The sequence below is a fragment of the Piliocolobus tephrosceles genome, chromosome 14 (assembly GCF_002776525.5).
Source record: "Piliocolobus tephrosceles isolate RC106 chromosome 14, ASM277652v3, whole genome shotgun sequence".
Taxonomy (NCBI): Eukaryota; Metazoa; Chordata; class Mammalia; order Primates; family Cercopithecidae; genus Piliocolobus; species Piliocolobus tephrosceles.
In genome coordinates this window covers 102883895-102908842 of record NC_045447.1, presented here as the reverse complement: position 1 = coordinate 102908842, position 24948 = coordinate 102883895, and the positions used below count along the sequence as shown (strand labels likewise).

The window sequence follows — 24948 nt, the reverse complement described above, 5'->3', positions numbered from 1 at the left end:
TGTGTGCACAAAGTCCAGATAGAGGTTACTTTGTCTGCTACATTCCAGCGAGTAGACAACAGGGGACAGAGCCCCATCTGACCAGGGATGGATGTGTGGAGAGAAAAGTAAATGAGCCAGAGAGATGTTGAAGTCTTTTGTTACCATAGTATAACGTAGTCTATCCTGAAAATACCAAGCCAATCACATGTTGACCTATAGCTCTATTCTCCTATCAGTTAACACAATCATTACAGGAGGTGTGGATACTAGGTAGTATTAAGTAATGGTTGTTCTAACCTCCCATTTGGAACATTTGGATTTGAAAGGCTGTCTCCTCCTGGAACACAGCCCCAGAGCAAGTGTCTGACGCAGGGAGGGAAATAAAAGGCACTGCTAACCTATAATCACAACTAAATATTATCAAATAGTAGCCTGCAGGCTCAGGGTAGGAAAATGTTCACATATATATTACAGATTATATATCACTCATATATTACTCACTTATAGCATTACAGATTACTGTTGTATTACAGATCGTTATCTATCACTCATGTATTATTATATTATTCATATGTAGCATTACAGATTATTATCAATCAGTCCTCTGCTATTCTCTGTCTTTGAAAGGGAGATTTCAGGTGACGCTAAATGCAGTCATCTCTTTTCAAATCCATCCTAACTCTTTAAACGTATTATACTTTTCTGGTTTGATAAAAGCTGCCAGGAAAACGAAACACAATCAGCAAAACCTGCAAGAAGGTCACACAAAAATTATTCAAATTTTTAAGCAAAATTTTTAAAATGACTTTTTAGGGTGTCATGGATTAATATTAGGCACCAATTTTCATTAGTTTTTGTGTGAATTATTCTCTCAGTGTTATATCTTTGTGACTAACATTCCACATTTGTACACTCCAACACTCTCTCCAGATGGGAGTCAGTCACACCACCACTGCCACCACTGACTAACCTTTAATGTTGAGAAGTACCCTAAGGGAGTAACTTTTACTGCAAGATTTAATGTCATGGGTACAGCTCCTTCAGAGAAACCTCAAAGTATAGGGCGCTTCATTTCAACAACTTAATAATTATCTCTCTTTTGCTAAAGTTGCAGATCCTTTATTTCATCAGATACCTTTCTCCCCATCTCATGCCACTCCACCCCAACAGCTACGCTGCTATCAAGGTGCAGGGCAGCTGACCTGATGTAACATCTTGTATGAGAAACAAACGATTATAAGGCCTAGCCCCTAATATCACTGGGAGAATCACAATGGAAATGGTTTTATATAAAGTAACATCTTAGTTTCTGTTTTTTTATAAATGTATTTCCACACACGTTTTCTTAAAACAGGTTTTTATCATGCATGAGTTACATGCTATAAAATTCCCTCATTTAAAGTGTACAATTCAATATCTTAGTAAATTTACAGGATTATAAAACCACCACCACAATCCGGTTCTAAAATGTGTCCATCACCACAAAAGCTCCCCTGTACCCCTTTGTCATCAGTTCCTAATCCTGCCCCGACCCAAGTCTCAGGTATTATATTGATCTGCTTTCTGTCTCAATAGATTTGCCTTGTCTAAACATTTCATAGAAATAAAAGGAATCATACTGGTGGTCACCTATGGCCTGGATGTATAGAGTGGGAAGGGGACTGGGGAGATCAAACTGCTTATTAAAAAGGCTTCCATCAAGCCTCCTCATTTTAGCACCTCCCCTGCTTTTGCACTCATTTCCCAAGTACCCGGTGTTGCTCACTCCTAAAGCTACAGAGGTCAGTCATTCACAGCTCAGCCTGGAGTCTGAGTGGCTGGAGTTGAGTCTTGGCTATAGCCTTAACTGGCTGTGACCTTGGCAGGTTACTTAGCTGCCCCATGCCTCAGTTTTCTTATCTGTGAAACACAGGTAATGATAATACCTATATCATTAGATGAAAATACATTTAAAGTATTTAGAAGAGTACCTGGCAGATATTTTTGGCTATTCCTATTATTTTGAGGGGTTCTTGGTTTAAATTCTTGGCTTTTTAAATTAGGATGTGGCCAGGGCTGGGAACTCTGTTGCAGAGGGACTTTTCGTCACAGGGTTCTGAGCTCCACGAACCTGCCGTGTCAGCAGCTCCACTAGGATTTTGTCTTGCTAGCCTTCTCAAGGCTGACCATCTTGCTGTTCCCCAGATTCTGGGCAGGCAATGTTCAGTCTGTTTTATCCTGTGCTTGGAATGTGTCCAGAAATGTTGTTTTCAGTTTGGAATTACTGCACAGTGACTGAGCAGTCAGAAGGCCTTGTTTGGGTGGGAATCAACTGAGTGTCACTACCATCCCCTGGGAGCCACCCATACCTACTGAGTCAGGAATCCTGGGGTGGCACCAGCGGTCTGTGGGTAAAGAGCCTGCTGGAGCATTTGGAAGCTTGCTTAGGTTTGAGAACCACAGAACATGGAATGGCTGCTCGTGGCTGGTAGTGGGAAACACAAAGTCTCGGTGGTCTCCGCCTCTCTAAGTTCTTCAGGTAGGGAAGGCCTTTCGGAGTGTCTGCTATCTACAGACTGACGCCCCTATGTCACTGTTACTGATTCTCATATGAAAGACAAATAGAACATATGTAAATATTGTACCAATGTAGGCTTTCTATGCATATGAATATGTAATTATGCACATAAATTAACCACATGAAATTAAAATAATACATATAATTAATTTACATAAATATACCAATATAGGTTATATGTAAGGATATATAATTATGTATATATCTTAATGCATGGCATCTTATATGATATGTATAAATTATATCACATAATGTAACTATATTATACGTAATATATATGTGCAAAAATATCAAGAAAGATAAAAATGGTAAACATTTGACAACTATAGGGAGAACTCACAGACAGTCTAGCAGAAATGATCGAATTAAAAGTAGCTTAAACATTACTGTGCCTCCAGAACTGAGACTCAAGTTTACAGCAGGCCACTCAAAATTTTTTTGTATGTAAAATAATTAAAAATGTATGTTATATAATTATAAATTAATATGTTTATATAATTGTAAATTAATATATTTATTCACGTATATAATATATAAATATATACATATACTTAGAGGCAGGCTGTCACTCTGTCACCCAAGCTAGGCTGCAGTGGGGCAATCATAGCTCACTGAAGCCTCAAACTGCAGGGCCGTTTGTTGATGGAACATGTAGGTTAAGTTAAACAAGGTTCAAGTGCACAGGCAGACTGCCTCCCACTGAGGTCTGGTAAATCTCAGCACTTTTTGTTTGGAGCCAACCAGTCAGAATGTAGTCAGAAAGTTGACATTCCTTCCACCAATCAGAAGCCACAAATTGTTGAATAACCATATTACAATACTCAGTATGAAGCACCATTTGCAACTGTGAAGACAGCAAAGATAGCAAAAACCAAAGCTGCTGAGGTTGCAGGAAAATTAATATGCTCCTAGTGATTACTGCTAGTGGTGAAAACTGACAAAACATTTAGCAACATCAATCAAGAGTTGTAGAAATGTTCATTTCCTTGTGAATTAGGTTCAGAAATAATTCAGTGGATATAATACAAGCTGCATGTGCAAAGGCTGTCTTTTATGTCAACATTTGCAGTGCTGGTAAGTTAGAAACAACCAAGTGTGCAGTGATAGCAGAGTGTCTAGGGGAATGATCATGTCTTGACGCCATGGACTATTATTCAGCCGTGAAATATGTTTGTGGAGATTATATGATATGACAAAAAGTCTCTAAAAGTAGATCTTTTAGAGGGAAAATGAGGAAGAGTAAATTGTTTCTACATAAAACTAGATATGCAGATAGTCAAGGAACTGAAAGGAATACAGAGTCTCGTTTAAATTTTTCTAAATGAAGCAGTTCTTCTTCAGGAAAAGCTGTAATTTATTGTTTTACAAATGAAATAAGGTTCTTACATATTTCAATCCAGCAACTATTTTTGAGCACACAGTGCTCAAATATAGTGCTAGCTATACCATATAGTGCAAATTCTTGCAATTCCCGCTTCTTTTTCTGAGGAATTGTCCCTTGGGATTCTCCCTTCTGAAACAAGAATTGATTTCCTAGTATTGTCTGCTTTACAGTGTTTCTGTTTTCTTCCTCTCCTCTTGTATCTCGCCTAACTAGGCCAGCATGGGCCTGGGGATGGACTTTTCCCAAGATTTACTTTGTCCCTTTTCTGTATGTGAAGTAGGCAGTGACTCAAATGTTAAATATTTGAGGTAGTGGATATGTTGTCTAACTTGATTGAAATATTCTACATTGTATTCATAAATCATAACATCTCTTTGTGGCCTGTACATGTATGCAATTATAAATTATTACTTTACAATAAAAAGGTAGGCAGTGACATGTCGATCTTTTCCCAATAGTAATAAAAATACCTCATGCTGAGCCCACGTGGCTCTTGTGTTCTGCTCTCAGATAACCATGGCAACAGTGTAAGGCAGTGGTAGGCTGTTTTTTTTCTCCCTCTGTAAGGGTGAGAACTGAGCAGTGACAGAGCTGGAATGAGGACCCTCTTTGTGTGATTATTTTTGTGAGAGCACTGGGTCAGGCTAGCTTTGGTGTGACTCCCTGCTCTGTTGCCAGCTAGCCCTGTCACTGTAGAAAGTCACCTGGCTTCTACTGGCCTCATTGTTCTCATCTGTAAAATGGAGTGATAATAGGACTGTCATGGTAGAGTCATGAGGAACAATGGACCCACAGGAAGTGTTCAGCAGAGTGCCAGGCCCAGTGAGCAGTAGCCTTTGAGGAACTGTGGCCTCCACCCCAACTCTCACATATGTGTAGGGAGTTGAAGCTGCTTGGAGGGAGGGAAGATAATTTGAAACTTAGATCGTTGGAACCTTAGAAATACAGAATATGGAGGGCACTAGGGACTAGTGAGTCAGTGCTCTGACCCATCCTTGGAGCTGATGGAGGTTCAAGGTCCTTCTCTGAGGACAGGGAGCCAGGCCCTGGCCTCCAGTTGTAAGGAGCTCTCCTTGGTGCTGAAGCACTGGGTTCCGCTGTTGGGAGCCCTGTTCCAGAGTATTCTTAACCACAGGTATTCCTACATCCAGTCCTGCTCTGCACTCTCGCATCGGGGAATGGGCATGTGGTCACCTGAGGGTCCCTGCAAAGAGTACGTCTGCCCCTCTGCCTGGGAACCCCTCCCTCTACTGTCAATACGAGGTGTGGCTCTTCTGTGTTCTAAATAACTTGTGCCCCCATTTGCTCTTCCCTGAGTACCCAGCCATCTCACCCTTCCCACATTGTCCTGGAGAAGCTCTCTTCTGTTTTAGCCTTCTCCCGGGATGACCCCAGTCTCTGGCTTCAACAAAACTGGGACTCCCCACCCCCCAACACTGTGGTGAGGCTTGTCCTTCTCCCCACCTACACCTCAAGAGGCACCATGAGGGACCTGCTCCCATGTACCTCTCTGTGACGTGCACCCCAAGGCCCCAGGTTGCAGTCTTTCCAGGACCTCAAGAGCACTGTGCCTGCATTTGATCCTCTTTCAGGGGCCATCCTGTCCTCCACCCCACATCCATTCCCGACTCCTGCTGGCTGTGTCCTCCATGCTCTCCCTCCTGTGCCTTCATCCTGGAATGGACCCTCTAGTTAACGATTCACTGTCTTCCATTTCATACACAGGCAGATGGATGCCCATATCTGGGCTCTCCATGGCTGGTTCATGGTGCCATGCAGCAATCCCTTGCTCATCCTGACGCACTGGCAGCACCCTTCGCCCTCCTTTGCAGCCATTCTGTACCTTTAACTGCAACTCAAATGCCTTACAGAAATGAAATCCTCTCACTTTTTAAGTACAGCCCTGCCTTTTATTTATGGTGAAAATCAAGTGTAACATCCAAATCAGACATAAAAGCTTTGAGCTTCCTACCATGGCCACAGGCAAATTAACATTCAAGCACACTCAGCATGTACTTCCCCTCAGCCTTCCAGTCTGCTCTGTGCCTGGGGGCTACCTCTTCCCATGGTCCCATCACAAGCTCCCTGGACCTCTGGCTTCCCATGGGTGTGGCCAATGGGAGGCACCAACGGGAGAGAAGAGTGGGGAAAGAGACAGGCTGGGTATTTCCTCTCTCTGGCCTCCTCTTTGTCAGTAACTTTTGCTCTCTGAAACTTCAGCTGCCCTTGACACCCTCCACTTCAAAGTTCCAGCTGGAATTCTACTGGCTCCAGTGACTCAATTTCCTTTCCATTGCTTTGGTTCTAGAGGTGGAGATGGCTTCTGAGTCTTGTGAATCCCTGATATATCACCATCCTTTTGGGCTATGTTAACCCCATCTTTATGTCTCTTATATTAAAGTCTCTGCCTTTGAACCACTTCAGAGGGGATGGACTCCTGTTTTCTACCTGGGACCCTGAATGATCTGCTCAAGTCCTCCCTCCCTCCAGAGGATGAGATATCCCACCATCCCCACAGGGCAAGAGCTACCCACGCTCTTGACCTGTTTCCTTCCTGCATTGATTTCTCCCACTCTGCTTTGCTCCCTGCCCCTAAACACACTCCTAACTCTTCCATCCCCTGCTTAGTACTCTCTGCTCTACTGCTGGCTACTGCCCTATGTCCCACCTTTCATTTCATTCCATCTTCTGGAAAGTATGATCTTTTCATTCGTTTCTGGTCTCATTCAGCTGGCACCATCCTGTTACCTAAGTAGAAACCACTCCATCCCCGTTGCTGAGATGTCTGGAAATGGCTGATTGCCTCCTGCCGAGGATGGGTCTCAGCAGGTACCTTATACAAGCTGTCTGAATCGGGGTGATGCTGGGTCATGAACGTGGCTTTGGAGTAAGACTATTCTGTCAGTTCCTCACTGTATTAGTCCATTCTCATGCTGCTATAAAGAAATACCAGAAACTGGGTAATTTATAAAGAAAAAAGGTTAATTGGCTGACAGTTCTACAGGCTGTATGGGAAGCATGGCTGGGGAGGCCTCAGGAAACTTACAATCATGGCGGAAGGGGAAGGGGAAGCAGGCATGTCTACATGGCAGGGGCAGAATGAAGAGAGAGCAAAGGGAGAGGTGCTGCATACTTTTAAACAACCAGGTCTTGTGAGAATCCTATTATGAGACAGCACTAGGGGACAGCTAAACCATTAGAAACTGCCCCCATGATCCAGTCACCTTCCATTAGGCCCCACCTCCAACACTGGGGATTACAATTCAATCTGAGATTTGGGCAAGGACACAAATCCAAACCATATCACTCACCCAGTGTGGCTCTGGCACATTTTGTAACTCCTCTGATCCTTGGTTTCTTTTCATTCAAAACAGGCTGTAAACCATCTATCTATAGCAGGCATGCATTGGTGCCTAGGGACACTCAGTCAAGGTGGTTATGACTGTCATCACTGCACTTGTTAACTATCACTGCTTTTTCTCTTCCATGACATTCATCAAACCAGGTTTCCATATTTATCCTCCAAATTCTGACCATTTTTTTTTTTCTTAGCTCCCATCTGGAAAATCTGGCATTTGCAAGTTTCCACTTCCAGCCCTGACTGCTTTTCAGCTCTGGCCATCTCTGCATGGAAGATCCCCACCCCTCACACATGTTCGAAGCCCGGTCCTTGCCTTTCCCTGTGACCTGCCTGTCATGGGGATGCTCCTCATTCTCATGGGTAACACTCAACTCAACCGAATGGTCCAAGTTAGAAACATGGGCTTTACTTGGCATTCCTGTCTTTGGGAGAGGCTGGCCTTTGGGGTGCCATGGGCCCACAGCCTTTATATCAACTTTTTCTGGGGGTACTCAGCAGCAGAGTGCCACCTGCTGGAGGCTGTTCCTCCCTGGGCAGCCCACGGTAAGGAGATGAATGGGGGAGAGTGAGGGAGTGTGTGAGAGTGAATGAGGAGCCCTGCAGGCCAGGGGATACTCTCTGTGAATGGCGCTCTTTCTTCAGAACTCTCGGCAGGACCGAGGTGTGTGGGGCCTGGGTCACAACTCACTTCTGCCTCTGCTCCATCCTGCAACCTCCCCTGCTTTCCATGGAGCTTGGTCCCGAATAATCATCTTGCATTCCAAACTCTGTCTCAAATTCTGCAGACAGCCTACCCAGCCTCGCTGTCTCTCACACTTCCTCATCATGGAGACAGATCCTTTACCTTCCCAGCTATCTTGAACCCATCCCTCTCTTTCCAGCCCCACTGCTCTTGCTTTTATTCAAGCCCTTGTTCTTTTTTAACTTGTCCCATTATCTCCCACTCCTCTCAACTTCCTAAAGCCACCACAGGTCACTATCAAAGTGGTCTCCATAAAAGGCAAACCTGACTGTGTGACCCTCTCTCAAGCCCCTTGTGTCCGTCTGTTCTTGCATTGCTATGAAGGAATGCCAGAGGGTAATTTATAAAGAAAAGAGGTTGAATTGGCTCATGGTTCTGCAGACTGTACAGGAATTATGGTACTGGCATCTGCTTGGCTTCTGGTGAGGGCCTCAATTGTGGCAGGAGGTGAAGGGGGAGCAGGAGTGTCATATGGTGTGAGCAGAAGCAATAGAGAGTGAGAGGGGAGGTGCCACATTTTTTATTTTATTTTATTTTATTTTATTTATTTTATTTTTATTTTGTTTGAGACAAAATCTCGCTCTTGTTGCCCAGTCTGGAATGCAATGGAGTGATCTCGGCTCACTGCAACCTCCTCCTCCCGGGTTCAAGCGATTCTCCCGCCTCAGCCCCCAGAGTAGCTGGGATTACAGGCACCTGCCACCATGACCGGCTAGTTTTGGTATTTTTAGTAGAGATGGGGTTTCACCTGTTAGCCAGGCTGAACTCAAACTCCTGACCTCAGGTGATCCACCCACCTTGGCCTCCCAAAGTGCTGGGATTACAGTGCTGGGATTACATCGCACCAGGCTGCCACATTCTTTTATCCAACCAAATCTCATGTAAGCTCAGAACTAGAACTCACTCATCACCAAGGGAATGGTGCTAAGCCATTCATGAGGGATCCACCCCCATGATTCCGTTACCTCCTACCAGGCCAAACCTCCAACACCGAGGGTCACATTTCAACATGAAATTTGGAGGGGACACACATCCAAACCACATCACCCATCTAAGCCTCTTTGAGTGCCCAGCCCTCCTGACCCCCTCACCAACCCAACCAACTTACCAGGGATTCTGGGAGACTCTGGGTTGTTCAGGCCTGGAGCCCTTGCCCACACAATCTCCTCCTGTGAAGTCTACCTGGAGGATGCCTCCACTGGGGTCAGGGGTCACCTCCGCATCCTCAGCTCAAGCTCACGCCTTTGGTCAAGTTTTTGTATCTCACACATATTTAAAGATTCACATAGCCTTAACTAGGTTATAGCATTAATTTCAGATTTTCTGCCTTCCAGAAGGCAAAACCACCTTCCCCAGGGCCCAGCTCATGGCACCTTCTCAGAAATTTGTGGATTCTCCCTCGGGGCCTCCAGAGGAACCAGCTCTGCCCACACCCCTGCTAAATCCCAGCATGACCCATTTGGACTTCTTACCTGCAAACTGGAAGATAATAAATTGATTTTGTGGTAATTTGTTATGGCAACCATAGAAAGCAAATACGTGTTTAAGCATTGATTTAAAAAAGAAAAACCACAACATGCCAGAAAGGCTCTCATTGTAAATTACCCCAGACTGCCTGGCTTTGGTGAATCTCAAGGCTGACTTTAAAATGGAGTTTATTTTCCTGCTTCCTTCCATGTTATCAGAAGGCTATCAAGCAAGCCAGCATCAGAAAATTTAATTTACATTTAGCATTTTCTGTCGCAGTGGTCTCATCTCTCATCTGCCTCTATGTTGATCAAGCAGATACGTGGGCTTTCTGGTACAGGGTCTAAAATAAACATGAACAGCTCCCCAGAAAGGGCAAAGGGTTTTCTCATGAGTAGGGTGTGTAAGCTTCTGTGTGGGCTGCACAGCCTCCTTTTGATGCTGAGAGGCCTTCGGGTTTTTCTTTTTCCACCTCTCTGCTACGTTCCAAAATGTTGATACTATTTTCCAGGTAAGTGAGGTTCTACCATACTACTGTGTTTTTGGAATATTAATTTCCGTCTTTGATTACATATCTTTTCATATATAGTAAATTTATATTGCTATTTATATTTTAAAATGACCAATTTCCCTCCACTGGCCTCATAATAAAAGAAATAAAAGTCTCCTGTTGCCTAAAGGGTTAAGTACTTAGCTTTGGATTTTTTTTTTTTCCTCCCTGGAGCCTCAGAACGTGTACAGGTGTTCTACATGCCTTTCACAAAAAAAGAATCAAGGGCTAGGAACCTACGTTTTGAACGTGCATTCAGTGTACATTCATAATAAAAGCTGAACGACTGGCACATTCATGGTTGTTCCTTGATGTAAATGAACGGCTGAATGAAAGTTTAGGGGCACAGCTCACCTCCAAGAGAGACCCTCTTCACACTCAGGCCTGACCAAGGGATCTCGAATTCCCTTGTAAAACAGCTCTTCCTCTCCACAGCAGCTGGCCTCTTCCTCCTGGTATCTTTGCAGTCCGGCTGGGTGTTTTTTTTCCTTTTTTTTTTTTCCTTTTTTTTTTTTTTTTCCCACATTGCCGTTGGATAAAAGATCCCGCCTTTGATTGAAATGGAATCTTCCACTATTGAGCAAGCCTTTGTTGAATGAGTCATCGGGGCGGCCGCTCATTGGCTGAGGCCGCTGGAGCCCAGGGGATTGCCTGGCACCGGCTGCAAGGCCCTGCTTCATTCACAGAAACGCTGGCTCGCTCGCTAGCCTTTTCATTCACACAAACAGCATTTCATTCACATTTTGCTGTTTTTGTCTGCATCTAATGAAGATCTCGCTTTGGGAATGATAGGGCTGTTTCGCTACAGATCTGGGGAGGACTCTGATAACCATCAAAATCATCTATGGGGTGTGCAATTGCTGTTGCTATGCAAGCCAGGGAACGGGAACAAATGAGTGCCGTGTGGCTGTTCTGCTAGGGCTGCGGCACAGGAGGCGAGCCGTGGGGACGCGTTTCCTGTACCGGGGACGCCGCGGCTCCTCTGCGCTCTTGCGTCCTAGGGGTTGGCCTCACCCGCTCGCCCGCCATGAGTGGTGCTCATTAAACTCTGCTCCGTAGGGCAGGGTTCAAGACTCAGGACCTCACGTGCCCCACATGTTCGATCATGGGCGTGAGAGGTCAGGGTGACCTGAGAGTGTGCTAGAACTGAATTTATTCGCTTGCTCAGAAGTTGCGGGGAAACTTTGATAGTGAGTGTTTCACTGTGGAGCAGGTGATCCTAATGCGTGAGGAAGCCTGGCAGAGCACATTGAGGTCAAGAGTCAGAGGGCTTCAGTCTCGGGCAGACCTTTAGGGACAGCGAAAGCCTCGCTCTCCTAACTGAGAAAGAAGGCCTGTGCATTTTACTTGCAAGCCCGAGCCTGACTCCTGAAAAGAAGGCATATTTTCCCCCCTGTGGATTTGATGTGCAATGAGAACAGCTGCATTTTTTTCCTTCCTGACTGCAGGGTTGCAAGCAGCAACTGAAGGAACATTGAAATGTATTTGTAGCATTTCTTAGGCGTTTTTCCAGAGCTTAAACACATTTAGTAGGAATAAAGCTTCAAATGCAGCCCCTTTTTTGGAATGAATTTCTGGAGCCTGTTGCCATTCGTCAAAGACGCACTCTTCTTTTTTGGAAGTGGATATTCAACTTAACCCTGGCTGAGAAAGACTGCTGTAAATTAGCAGGGAAGACCCCTTGATTGGCACTGTGCAGAAGTTCATATGCAGATTTTTTTTTTTTTTTTTTTTTGAGGAACTGCATTGCCACAAAGACACTTGTCATCGCTGCTCTGTTAATTTGAAAAGAAAAAGAAAAATCTAGGAAATTGGTATTTTATGTTCACCTGAGGGTGAATATCTTTTTTGTTTTTTCTATTTAAAAATTCCTGCTGCCTTCCAAGTCAGGATTCATCAGGATTCGCTGAAGATCTGATTCTTAAAAAGCCTTCGTCACATTTTAACGCATCGCTGTTAGACACTTTTACAGGCTCACACAGATGGGCTGAGCAGGGACGAGCAAAACCTAACAGAATAATGGGTTTCAGAAAGTTCATTTGACGATTTGAAGGAACTGGATTGGATTTACCTTTGGCACAAATGCAGATTGTGGGGGATGGGAAGGTGAAAAATCAAAGGTTGGAAGGAAATATCAGGGAAGGTAGAAAAAGGAAATTTGAGAATTGATTGGCTCTAGTGTGCTGTCAGCGGGTGGATGTCGTTTTTTTCTTCTTTTTTTCCTTTTTTTCTTTTCTTTCTTTTTTTTTTTTTTTTTTTTTTTTCTGCTACAGGAAGTGATTTGCAGTGCTCACCGAGCCTTTGTTGAGAAGGGTCTCCTCTCAGAGTGAGTCATGCTTTTGCTGTGAGCAGCCCCAAGCAGCTGGGCGCTCCATCAGAGGCAACTATGACTTTTGCAAAGCAAACGTGCAACCCCAGGCAGCGGTCTCCAGGGCCGGGGCTGCGCGGCCGCTGCTGTGCTGGCTTTTAATGGTGGGAGGGCACCATCCTCTTGCTCTGCTCTCGCTCTCTAGAAGGCTGTCCCGGGGCCCCCACTCTCCGTCCCGCTCCGGGGACAGTGGCTCGCCTGCTATGCGCGGCAGCCCGCGCCGGGGCCGGCACCAGCAGCGCCCGGGCGGATGCAGCGAGCCCACGGAGGGGCATGCTTCCACGCACCAAGTACAACCGCTTCAGGAATGACTCGGTGACATCGGTCGATGACCTTCTCCACAGCCTGTCGGTGAGCGGCGGCGGAGGCAAGGTTTCAGCGGCGCGCGCGACCCCGGCGGCGGCTCCCTACTTGGTGTCCGGCGAGGCGCTGCGCAAGGCGCCCGACGATGGGCCCGGCAGCCTGGGCCACCTGCTCCACAAGGTGTCCCACCTGAAACTCTCCAGCTCGGGCCTCCGCGGCCTGTCGTCGGCCGCCCGGGAGCGGGCTGGCGCGCGGCTCTCGGGCAGCTGCAGCGCGCCCAGCCTGGCCGCCCCGGACGGCAGCGCGCCCCCGGCGCCCCGCGCCCCGGCCATGAGCACCGCCAGGAAGGGCCGGCCGGGCGACGAGCCGCTGCCCAGACCCCCTCGGGGGGCGCCGCACGCCAGCGACCAGGTGCTGGGGCCCGGAGTCACCTACGTGGTCAAGGTGGGTGCGGGCGCCGGCCGCCCTGAGGGTTGGGGATTCTGGGGCCAGGGTGGGGGGCCAGTTCGGGACAGACTCCTTCATTCCCTGAAGTCCGGGGTGCGGGGCGCACCCGCGACTGTCACGTTGGAAGCAAGGAAATGCGCACTCCTTAGCAATCAGCTCGCTTCACAGCGGTAAGGAGGGAACTACAAATGCGGTTTTCCCGCATCCATTGGGAGAAGGTTTACCACTCGGATGACCGCTCCGTCCTGGTTTTCCATGGGCTCCACTTTTTTGGCACGCCTTTGCCACTGGCTTACCAGATGTCTGGTCAGTGTCATGGGAGCCCAGCCCTGGACAGCGGGGATCCGGCCTGCCTAGTATCTAGGAAACGCGCTGGGGAGACCAGGGCAGCCCCCGGGAGGAGAGATGCACTGAGTGGCGGCCCTACTCCTGCTGTGTCTTCCCTGGAGGGAGGGTAGGCATCTTGTTGACCCAGCAGCAAGAATTCCCAGCTCCTTGCAGAGCAGGCCAAATGTTGTGTTGCTTTCTCTTCGACGGGCTTTACTTTCTCACCCAGGCCAGGTTTTCTTGGGGTTTGTCTTTCATTCCGTAAGGAAAGGTTCTCGTTTACAGCAGCGGAATGAGAATTCTGGGACTATTTTTCTGGTGACTGTAGTCTTCCATTTAAATGTGCTAAAAGGGAACTAGGGCGCTGCGCTTGGAGCCACAGGCTGGAAAGGAGTTTTTTCCTCCAACACAAAGATGATAAAAGCACGATGTAGTCAATAAAATTCCACCCTTATGCAAGCGTGTTATGATATTTAAGGAAAAAGCCTCAGCACAGTTCAAGTAATCTGCCACGCGGTTATTTCCTTCTGCCCGTTGGGCAGCTCAGAGCTTTACCAGCCTCCACAGCCGAGCAGACACCCCCTACACAAGGGGTTGAGGATGGAAGTTGCAGTGTTTCAATCCTGCCACTCCAAGGCATGGCTTTGTATTGAGAAAGAAATGAGACACAAACTCTATCCCCACAGTGTCCTCAGTAACACTGAGAAACCCCCAGGATGTCTGTTCGTAAATATTGGCTGCAGATTCCAGTGTAAAAATTTAGCAGAACGCATCCTCAGGTAAAATGCAGTATCTGGCCGGAACTAAAATATTAACAGAGATACTTAACTTTGTGGATTACCTTTAACTATATAAAAAGTACTTGAAGATGAATGTGGCCAGTGTTGTTAAAAGAGGGCCTCTTCACCTTTTCAGTCTGCTTTTGAATTTAACCTTCATTTTAGCTTCTAAGTATGTTTTATTATATTTTACCAAAGGGATATAGATGAGCATAATATATGCATATTTGGGTTAGTTTATTTTAAGAGAAACAGAATATTCTTCTTGTTTTGCTTATTTAAATTATATAACCAGGGGTCGGAAAAAAAAAAAAAAAAACCAAACCAAAAATCCCTGACAGCTTTGAGGTTGTGTTTACTTCTGGGTTGTTAGTATAATTGCTGTTTTAAAAAGCCTACATTTCAAACAGACAAATAGACCTTAGGAAAGATTTTTCTGCCTGTCATATTTAACAGAGTAGTTTTCAAATTGAGGGGGAATTCTCAAACTTAGGGCTTTAAATTTTTGTTTGAATCACTTTGCTTAGAACTTTGCTTTTGTTTTTTAAAGAAGGAAGGCCAGCATCCAGTTTGAAAGGTCAAATGTGGCAAAATAATGATGAATGTACTAAAATAAGATGGTTCTGCGTCGACAATCTGTTGCTGTAAGGTTTGTAACTTACTGGCAGCATCAGCAGTAGTATTCATAGTTAAAGGGCTGGATCTGCACAGAGCTTGTCTGTGTCTTGGGGTTACTTTGTGTTGCCTCAAATTTAAGGGGTTGCAGTGATGGGTTGAGGGGTGCATGGCATGACTAATTAGGACTCTGTACCATCCATGGTTTGGTTCCTTGTTCATTAGCAGCTGTGAATAGTGATGTGATGTGAACATAAACGCAGGCATTGTCCTCTGCTTTCCTGGAGAAGTTTGAAATCACGCAGAAAGAAAACCAGATGCTAAAGTGTGTGTGCGTGTTTGATTCAAATTGTCACATGGCCCTCTGTTGGCGCACATGTGCAAATTCCTGCATTGCCTATGTTGAGTTTAAAACTGTGAACTTATTTTATTGAAAAATTATTAACCGAAAACAATCTTCATTTGGCATTATTTAGAATTTTTGAATAGTTCTACTGGTATCCTTACTTTAAAAGATTTCTGGTAGATAGAAATGGGCCATCTTTATCATATGACTAGATACCAATCGTAAAAACTAAGGGTTTAGGGTTTGGGAAAGGATGCATTATTCTCTTTGATGTAATTTTTTTCTAAATTAAAAATAAAGCCCCCAAATGTTTTCTAGTTTCCTGGAAAATTTATATACTGTATTATAGATTTTCCTCTCTCAAAGAAATACCAGGTGATATTAGGATATTGCACACATGAATTATAATTCAAAAATATTTCGACTTAATCTGAGAACAGGGACTGTAAAGTACAGAAGTCTGGTGAATTTTGATCATCTAGGAAACATTAAACTATTTGAGCACAGCTTAGAATGTGAATTAATGAAGGACTTAAAATTTAAACATGGAAGAAGTTCCTGAGCAACAGGAGAATTCAAAGCTCTAAGCATGTCTAATTGGTCCATCATTGAGTTTGCTGCTAAATAACAGAAAGGGGCTATGCACACAGGAAGGCTGCAGCTTACTCTGCCTGGAGGTTTATATTCTTTTCAGCTGGGCCTCATTGGCAGCACCTTTTTACTCCCCTAAGTGTACTTGACATTTCCTTTTTTCTTTTGGTGATGTAAAAGAAAGAACAAGAAACTATGCTCTTGACAGAAAAGAAAAATCCAACAGCAAAGAACAATGAACAGTTTCATTAAATTTCCATTTTAAAAGTGTTTGATATTTTGACCTAAAAGAAATGTAAATGAGTATTGATTACGGTGCTGCTCTCCTTTAAATTATCTTATCCTAAAGTGAAAGCTGGGTAGGACCCCCATCACTCAAGGAGGCTGCTGGTCTTCAGCAGGTTCAAAAGGCAAAATCCTGGTCCTCCACCTTCTCCGTCCTGAGATCCACGGTGGGGAAACTGTAGGAAGGAATGTGAACAGTGCAGGGGACAGAAGACAGGGGTTCAGTTTTTAAAGAGCCACTGGGCCATCTGAAGACAAGCACAGCCTTGACATTCAGCTCTGAAACTGCCTGCTGGAGGGGGCGAGGCTGGAGCAGGAGGCAATGCTGTGTGGGCTGCACCGGGTTTGCCTTTGGCCCCAGCGTGGTCCCCAAAAGACGGGCTCCTTCTTAGAGCACATCACAGCACAGACTTCAAAAGGATAAGAAGTGACCATATTTAGAACTGACCCAAGTGCCAAGGGCAAGAATCAGGAGGCCCAATGTAAAAACAATGGTTTTAGGTGCCCACTGCTCAGAGCTATTCCAATGGCGTCAGCATTCAGTGAGCCAGCAGATTATGTCATTCATAAACACCTGTGAAGGCTCCAGCGACGTTATATAGGTTTCAGCTTGTGGAGTGTTGTACATTTACTGACAGTGAAAATGGCAAGCTATTTATAGGAGATTTAATGATCAGAAAAGTACTGCATTATTTCCTGATATGCTGGACACTTCCTGATATGCTTCCCTTTTGGAACAAAGCTCTGTTTTTACAAGGACTCTTTAAAAATTATTTTATTTCTCCCATTTGTGCATCAAATGATTGGGGTGGTATAAATCATTTGCTTTATTTGTAAATGCTCTACTGCCTTTTATAGGTGGTCTTCATAAGTTACATTTACTCAAAAATTTATTCTTAATTTTTTTCACTTGACAAAGTATATAAAAATATCTTAAATTTTCATTTTCTCAGAGCTGTATTATTTTGGTAACTGTGAGCAAAGATCATACAAAAGTTATTTTAACTATATTAAAACAACTGTATCAATTCTACTGTAATATTGTAGAATTTTATTTTACTTCTAGACTGAAAAGTTGTTTTTTGATGTGGAGTTGAACTTTAAAGTTGATTTTTTTCCTCAAAATTGTTTAAAAATCTTATAATATGGATGGCTTACATGTAAATATCTAAATGGTTTGAAAAATAGCTTAAGAATTTCTTTTGACATTAATAGATAAAGTTATTAATTTGATCTGGATAGTGAGTTATCTCTTTTTATGTGATACAAGCACAGATGTGTTAAAGGCACATACACACTCCACACATACACAGAAACCACACATATACCTCACACATACACACACATATGCACAGACACACCACATGCCCACACATGACCATACAGACACCACACACACACACAACACACACACGCCCCACAGGCCACAGGTAGATGACTTGTGATGACTTTGGATGGGGGCTGTTTTCTTTCTTGTTAGAAAATGGGAAATGTCATATTTCTAGAAATATCCAATTATCTCAGTCATTTCTTTTATATTCATGTTTAAGAAAAAGATAAGCTACGACAAAACTTCCATCCTATAAGGAACAGATGGCTGCTCCTCTGCCTCCGCATGGTGTCTTACCTTTGAGTATATGTCATAGTTTTGAGGAATATATGATTACTGCCACTAAAGCAGAGTCCTGGGAACAGAAAGCCTGGGCAGCAAACACGTGAACCCACTTGGAAGACTGGCTTTCCAGCCAACAGGCTGGCCCTGCAGGATGTGCTGGTGCTGCTGGCCTGAAGTGTCTGGCTTAGGGTAGGGGAGATTAGAGCAGACACCTGGGCTGGTGAAGGTCCTGGACTGGTGAAAGGCAGGACACCTGGGCTGCAGCTCCACCACCACCTTACTGTGGGACTAGAGCAGTCAGCTCACCTCTCTGGACCTGGCTGTCCCTGGCTGCAGCAAGTTGAAGGCAGGGTTGTGCTGGGGTTGGTCTCTATGGGTTGGGGGCCTGGCCGAGGCAGAAATGGTGGCATCAGAATCAGTATTGTTTTTTGCTCCAGCATCTAATGTAATTGGAAGAGATGGGCCCAGGGGAGCACACCGCAGTATGTGTGCTAACATACTGGTGGACACCTGCTGGATCACGGGGGCCAGGGCCAGACCCTGCAGTGCAAGAACCCAAGTCCATGGTGGGGCTCAGAGGAAAGCAACAAGGAGGAGCCAGCATGTTCAATGAAAATACCCAAGGGTAATAGAGGTAGTGAATTATTTAATTCATAAATAAAATGGTTGCAGATGCAATGGAAAGAAGTGACCAGTTATGTGTGTTTCCTGGGTAAAGGGCAATTTTGCAGTTTATCATAAGAGTTCTACAATATGTGGTGGATAAATAATATCTTTAAGGTGGGAGGCAGTGAGCATAGGAACAGCCTACTGAGTGGGTGGATGTTGACCATCGTGTGTATGTGTTTCTGTGTCTGTGTGTGGGTGTCACAGAGGTGTGGGGATGTGCAGCTGCACAATATGCCTTACAAGTTGGTTTTGGTCTTACAAATTCATAATTACTCATGTTCTGTGAGTTAAAAAACAAAACAAAACATTTTGACCCCATTGTGATTTCGCCTCTCCCCTCCCCACCAAAACAACAACAGTGTGACAACGTGAGGGTCCACTGGGAGTCATTAGTCCATGTCTCCCAGTGCTAGAATTGGTGAATTTTCCCTGAGGTGCCACTTCAGAGTTGCAGAGCAGTCATGGTGATAAATAAGCAGAGTGGCACCAGTTACACTGGGGTGACAGGGATTAGGCATCCCTGTTTGGACCACTTGACCCCCAGTGAGATACCAGGGGCCAAAGGCCATGTTTCCATGGTTACAGGCCATGCTAGTCTTCTTCATCTTTGTGAGAAGAGTTGGTGAGAAGGTGCCAGATATACCTCAGCCCTCCGGTACATCTGACATGTCTGGAAGAGGGGACCACCACTGCTCTTCTTGGCTGGTGAGCATCTTCTCAACACTGGATGGCACCTCTGGCTGGGGTCTCTTTTTAAGGCAGGTGGCAGCAGTTTAGTTAGATCCATGGATTCTATGATCTATGCATTCTGGGTTCAGACACGCCTTGCTCTGCACCACAGCTGGTCTGGCAAATACCACTGCCATCTAGTGAAGATTTGGGTTTCTAGCCATGAGCCCAGGTGCCTGTGAGGATCTGCATTGAAGCCTGGATGCTGGAAGAAGCTGCAGAAAAGGAAAGTTGAGGAGACAGCTCGAACAGGTGCCTTACCCGGTCCATTGGTGCTTGCAGGTGCCTGATGCCCCAGCAGCTGTCTGGATATCTGAAGCTCTTCAAAACCAAGAAGAAAAATGTTCAAAGAGCTCATTGTTATAGTGCTGCTTACTTCAGACTTGAAGCTATCCTCGGATATGATCTGAAATGCATGGTTTTCCCAAAGTGGAGAACCCCTCAAAAAAGGCTTTCCTCATTTTTGTCTATTGAATAGGCAGAAAAAGAAGCAGAGTCCATTCCAAATTTCAAGAATTTAAACTCGTATGAACCCTTCAAACTCTGGAACTTGGCCTTCACCCAGCCTCACATCAGAAATGCTCTCTACTCTGAGGTCATTCTGGCAAACTTCATTTTATCAAATTCCATTAAATATAATTGCTTGGCAATCTACTGACAATAGTGCTTTTTGCTTTGCAAACATTAAAAATTTCCACTGCCACCTGCCCAAATAGAAACTTTCTGTTTATAAACAAAAATCAAAATATGGTTCTAGCTCTGTTGACAAGGAATTTACCCCCAAGGTGGTATTTAGTAGAGGTACTGTATACTCTGGGCCTCTTACAGTTTTTACCAAAGCGGGAGTCACAGAAGGCTTTTATTTCTTAAGATAAAACAATGAAAATGTAGTTGTTTTGAGTGTTCTTTGCCTGGAAGACGCAGCCCTTCACAATGACTTATTGCCCCTCCGGAAGATGGACAAAATGTAAGTGAATTATGAGGGATTTGTGTACAATCATCCCTTGAGATCTAAGGCGGATTGGTTCCAGGAACCCCATGGATACCAAAATCCGAGCATGTTCAAGTCCCTGATATAAACTGATGCAGTATTTGCAAATAACTTATGCACATCTTCCATATACCGTATACTATAATTGTAATATCTCTAGATTACTAATACTTATTATAATGTAAATGCTACACAAATATTTGTTATACTGCATTGTTTGATTTGTGTTATTTTTAATTTTTGTATTGTTATTTTTATCATGTATTTAAAAAAATATTTTCATGAATTTGGAGGGCCAACTGTATTCCATTATTCCCTAGCATATGCATTTTTTTTATTTTGGAGATGGAGTCTCACTCTGTCACCCAGACTGGAATCCAGTGGCATGATTATGGCTCACTGTAGCCTCGACCTCCCAGGCTCAAGCTATCTTCCCAATAGCTGAGACAAAGGCACACGCCACCATGCTTGGCTAATTGTTTTACTTTTGGTAGAGATGGGGCTTCCCTGTGTTGCCCAGACTGGTCTTGAACTCCTGGCCTCAAGTGATCTGCCTGCCTCAGCCTCCCAAGGTGCTGGAATTACAGGCACGAGCCACTGTGCCAGGCCTGCACAGGCGTCTTTCTAGGATTAAAGTGAGTAGTGCAGGTTTCTCTTCTGGCCATGGTGGGCCCTCCCTGCTGATTTTGACTGCATGAGCTGTGCTTCAGGCTGGCAGAAATACAGGTTGGCCCCTGCCAGGCACATGGTTTAGTTCCTGGATGTGCCCTTGGGCTGTACCATGTCGAATACCAAAGAGCCCCCTTACCACCCAGGATTTAGCGCATCCCTCCTTGCTGCCTCTCCCTCCTTGAGTCTTGGTTTGGCTGCCTTGGGCCTTCTCAACAAAAAGACCTCCACAACCCACTCAGCAGGAGAGGCCCCTAAAAACTGGCAGCAGGAGAAAGACAGCCTTGAGCCCATTCGTCCTGCCCATCCCTGACATGACATGAGGGGTGAGGGAGCCTAACTCACCTCACACTGATCTCTACCTCCTCTGCTTGCAGCCCTGCCTGTCTTGCAAGGTCACCTGCTAACCCTGTAACATGCCTTGTAAAACACCCTTTTATAAAATTCAAACATTTATTATGAGGATTTTAAAACATACATCAACATACGAAACATATAAACACAACGAAACAGAGAGAATGGTAAAATGAGGCCCCAGGGACACATCACCCACCACCCAACTTCAACAGCCATCGGTTCAGTGCCATCTGCACCCCACCCCACCCTGCACTGTTTAGGAGCAGTTTCCAGACTTCCAGGTTTTGCCTGCTGCTCCTCTGTGGACTTGTGTGGGCCTGTCTTTGCCCTGATGTGGGTCAAGCAGTGGCCTGGATGTCCAAATTCCTTCTAGACATGAAGGCACTCGTCACGCAGTGGGAATGAGGGCTTCAGGTTGGTCCGTGGTGACTGTCCTTCAGGAATGAACTTACAAGTGTGTTAGTGGGGCCCTAGAATTGTGCAGGTCTGGATGGCGCCTCCACCTCAGTGCTTGGAGAACACACCATGTTCTTGACGAATAAGTTGCAGCCTCGGGCTTAACAGTGATATCAAATATGGCCAAGTGGTTCAGGGTCCCAAGTGTGCTCAGATGTCCTAGATTTGACTCTGTGGTCCCCAGGAAGCACTGTGAGCTGTGAGGAGGGGCAAGCCTCCTAGCCTTCAGGTGGGGAGGTAGGAGGCGCACCTCCCAACCTCCTCTACTCAGTGCCCGGCAGGGCCTCTTCCAGTATCCGAGGAGCCTTCTGGAAATGGGTGTTCTCCCAAGTTGTTTTTAATAGTATTAGTCAGGGTTCTTCAGAAAAAACAGAACCAAGAGTTTCTTATAATAAAAGGGATTTATTATAAGGAATTGGCTTGCATAATTTTGGAGGCAGGCAAGTCCCAAGGTCTGCAGGGTGGCCCAGACCCGGGAAAGCTGATAGTGTCAGTTCCAGTTCTGATGCTGGCCTCTTGAGACCCAGGAAGAGCCAATGTTTCAGTTTGATCTGAAGGCGGGACAAAACAGTGTCCCAGCTTGAAGGCCAACAAGAGAAATTCTCTGTTATCCAGGGGAGGGGTCAGGTTTTTTGTTTTATTCAGACCCTCAACGGATTGGAGAAGAGCCACACAAATTGGGGAGGGCCATCTGTTTGTTCAGTCTACTACTGATTCAAAGGTTAATGTTATCAAAAAGGAAAAAACTCTCACAGACACACCAGAATGATGTTTAACCAAGTATCTGGGCATCTCATGGCTCAGTCAAGTGGACATATACAGTTCACCCTCCGAAATACATGTAAACTCTAGAAGTATTTTCTATAGTAGCCACTAACTGACCTGAACCACTTGTAGGGATTTCTGTTTCCTAACAATATGGAAATATGGGATAAGGAATGATCAGATAAACTTTTCTGAAAGAGTCTCAGATTTTATTACTGATCCTTTGGGTATCAAATAGAGAAACTTTTTTTTTTTTTTTTTTTTGAGACGGAGTTTTGCTCTTGTTGCCCAGGCTGGAGTACAATGGTGCGATCCTGGCTCACAGCAACCTCTGCCTGCCGGGTTCAAGCAATTCTCCTGCCTTAGCCTCCTAAGTAGCTGGGATTACAGGCATGTGCCACCACACTCAGCTAATTTTGTATTTTTAATAGAGACAAAGTTTCTCCATGTTGGTCTGCTGGTCTCGAACTCCCGACCTCAGGTGATCTGCCTGCCTCAGCCTCCCAACGTGCTGGGATTACAGGCGTGAGCCACCGTGCCCGATCCAAATAGAGAAACATTTTTAAATTCCTCAAATGTTTGTTCAGGGTTTACTATAGATGGATGCTAGAGTAGGGGTCTGAGCTATAAGACAGATAAACTGTGACTCTGTCCACAAGGGGAGCTGTGAGTAGGTCTTTATGGGGCTAAGTGGCAAGGGCCCATGGCTGTGGTTCACAAGCTGGTTCAGGGTGTGGGGACACGGGTGGCTGCCTGCCCCTGGCATCACACCTGATATGGTCCCTCGAGGTGGGGGCAAGCCCAGCAGCAGGACATGTAGCCACCTTATATTGATGCTTTTGAGTCACAGGAGGCAGAGGCACCCAGGAGGGGAAACATGCTTCTGTGTCAAGGTGTTTCACCAGTAAAATGGAAAAGCCATGGGGTTTTTCCCCCTAATCTGCAAACAATAATAACAATAATAATAATTTACAGATGTGATTTTCTCAATTTAAGATTTGCTATCATGGAAGTTCTAAAAAGTATATTGGTGCATGTTTCTATTTGGGTTTGACCAAATTAAAGAACAAAGAGCAAATAGGTACTCTCAGAAAAGGGAACTAGGCAGGGTGGCGCCTCTTTTGGGAAGCTGGGCTGAGAATAGAAGGTCACTGGTCAAGTGGGTGAGCTGGCAGGGCCCAGGGCCTGGCAGGTGCCCCTGAGTCCCTCCTGCTTCCCACATGCTGAGAAGCCTCCTTTCGTCCTCTGACTTTCCACGTCCATACGACTGATGGGATCGTGGTACCCCTTGCTTAGTCAGCCCGCCTCACCCCTTCCTAGGGCTGAGTTCTCCAGGGTCTCCTCTGCTCTCTGGGATAGAGAAACTGCTTTTTAAAGGATTGTTATTTGTAAGGAGGTGATGGCTGCACTCTCTAGAGAACTGAGCTGTGACTTTTTTCACTGGAAGTAGCAACTCCTGTAATAGATAAGAACCTCATTTGCAGAATGACTTATTAACTCAGGTGAGAGGAGAAAATAAGACTCACAACTTAACAGCCAGAGGGGAGAATTCTGATGTCTGGGTGTTGACCACAACCCCTGTCCCCCTCATTGCCCTCCTTCCCTCCTCCCTCCTGCTGGACCCCCAGGGCAGGGGTGCACTGGCCAATGGTTAACATCTGGCTCTTGGGACAAAAAAGTCCTGATTTGAAGTTTTGCCAGTTTTTGTGCTGTGAAGAACCACTGCCCTGCTGCCACTGGGAGGCGGGAAGAGGAATGCAGTAGCTCAGCTGGTAGAGTCTACACCACACGGTACAGTGAATTCAACCTTAAGGTGCAGACAGCAGCAATGTGTAATACAGTCATTAGGAGGTTCTGTGTTTTTAGTACTTACTATCTTTGCTTGTCTTATAATTACATATACAGGGAGAGGGACACACTCCTTAGGTCTGTGTCCCGCTAAGTCAGCCTTCCTCCCATCCTGCCTCCACTCGAAGCCCTCTCTCTTCCCTTGTGCGTCCTTTCCTTCCCACTTCACTGCCTCTCTTCTTATTCACATCAATATGCAGTGACCGGCTTCTCCTGGTCCATGGATAGTGATCTGGAAAAGGTCCATCAGTGCCCCCTCGTGTGAAATCTAAACCCCTTTTCGATTATTTTGCCACCTGACCTCCCTCCCTGCAGACCCCGATGCTGTTGTCCTCTCCCTGGAGGACTCCCATTCTCGGCCTTGAAGTGTTTTGTCCTTTGGTTCTCCTCTTATCTTTCCATTTTTGTTTCTGGATTTTTTCCAATCTTGCCCTCCCCATTCACCCATTGACTAGTGTATTCCTTCATCAATTTTAAAATCAATTGTTTCATTCAATGGGTATCTATTGAACCCCTATTCTGTGCTAGGCCTGTGCTAGGATTGGGGATAGAGTGGTGAATTGTTTGCTTCCTGCTCCTTCAGTGCCAGTGGGGGAGACAGATGAGAGAAAATACCAGGAGCCACGCTAGTCGTGGTGACGTGGAAATCAAGGATGGCTTCTCCCAGGAGATGATACTGAAATGGAGCCGAAATAACGGGTGGGATTATCTGGCAGGCAGGTGGGACATGTGTGTGTAGGTGTCA

At 45.4% G+C, this 24948-nt stretch overlaps 1 protein-coding gene across 2 annotated transcripts in view; it reads left to right on the top strand.

The window, feature by feature from the left end:
- The first annotated feature begins 12321 nt into the window (after positions 1-12321).
- The window catches only part of SHC3 (SHC adaptor protein 3), a 171621-nt gene continuing 158994 nt past the window's right edge, over positions 12322-24948 (top strand). For both annotated transcript variants that reach the window (XM_023194549.2, XM_023194548.2), the window contains exon 1: positions 12322-13158. In XM_023194549.2, coding sequence (XP_023050317.2) covers positions 12685-13158 — 474 coding nt within the window. In that variant the 5' untranslated portion in view covers positions 12322-12684. The remainder of the gene's footprint in view (positions 13159-24948) is intronic.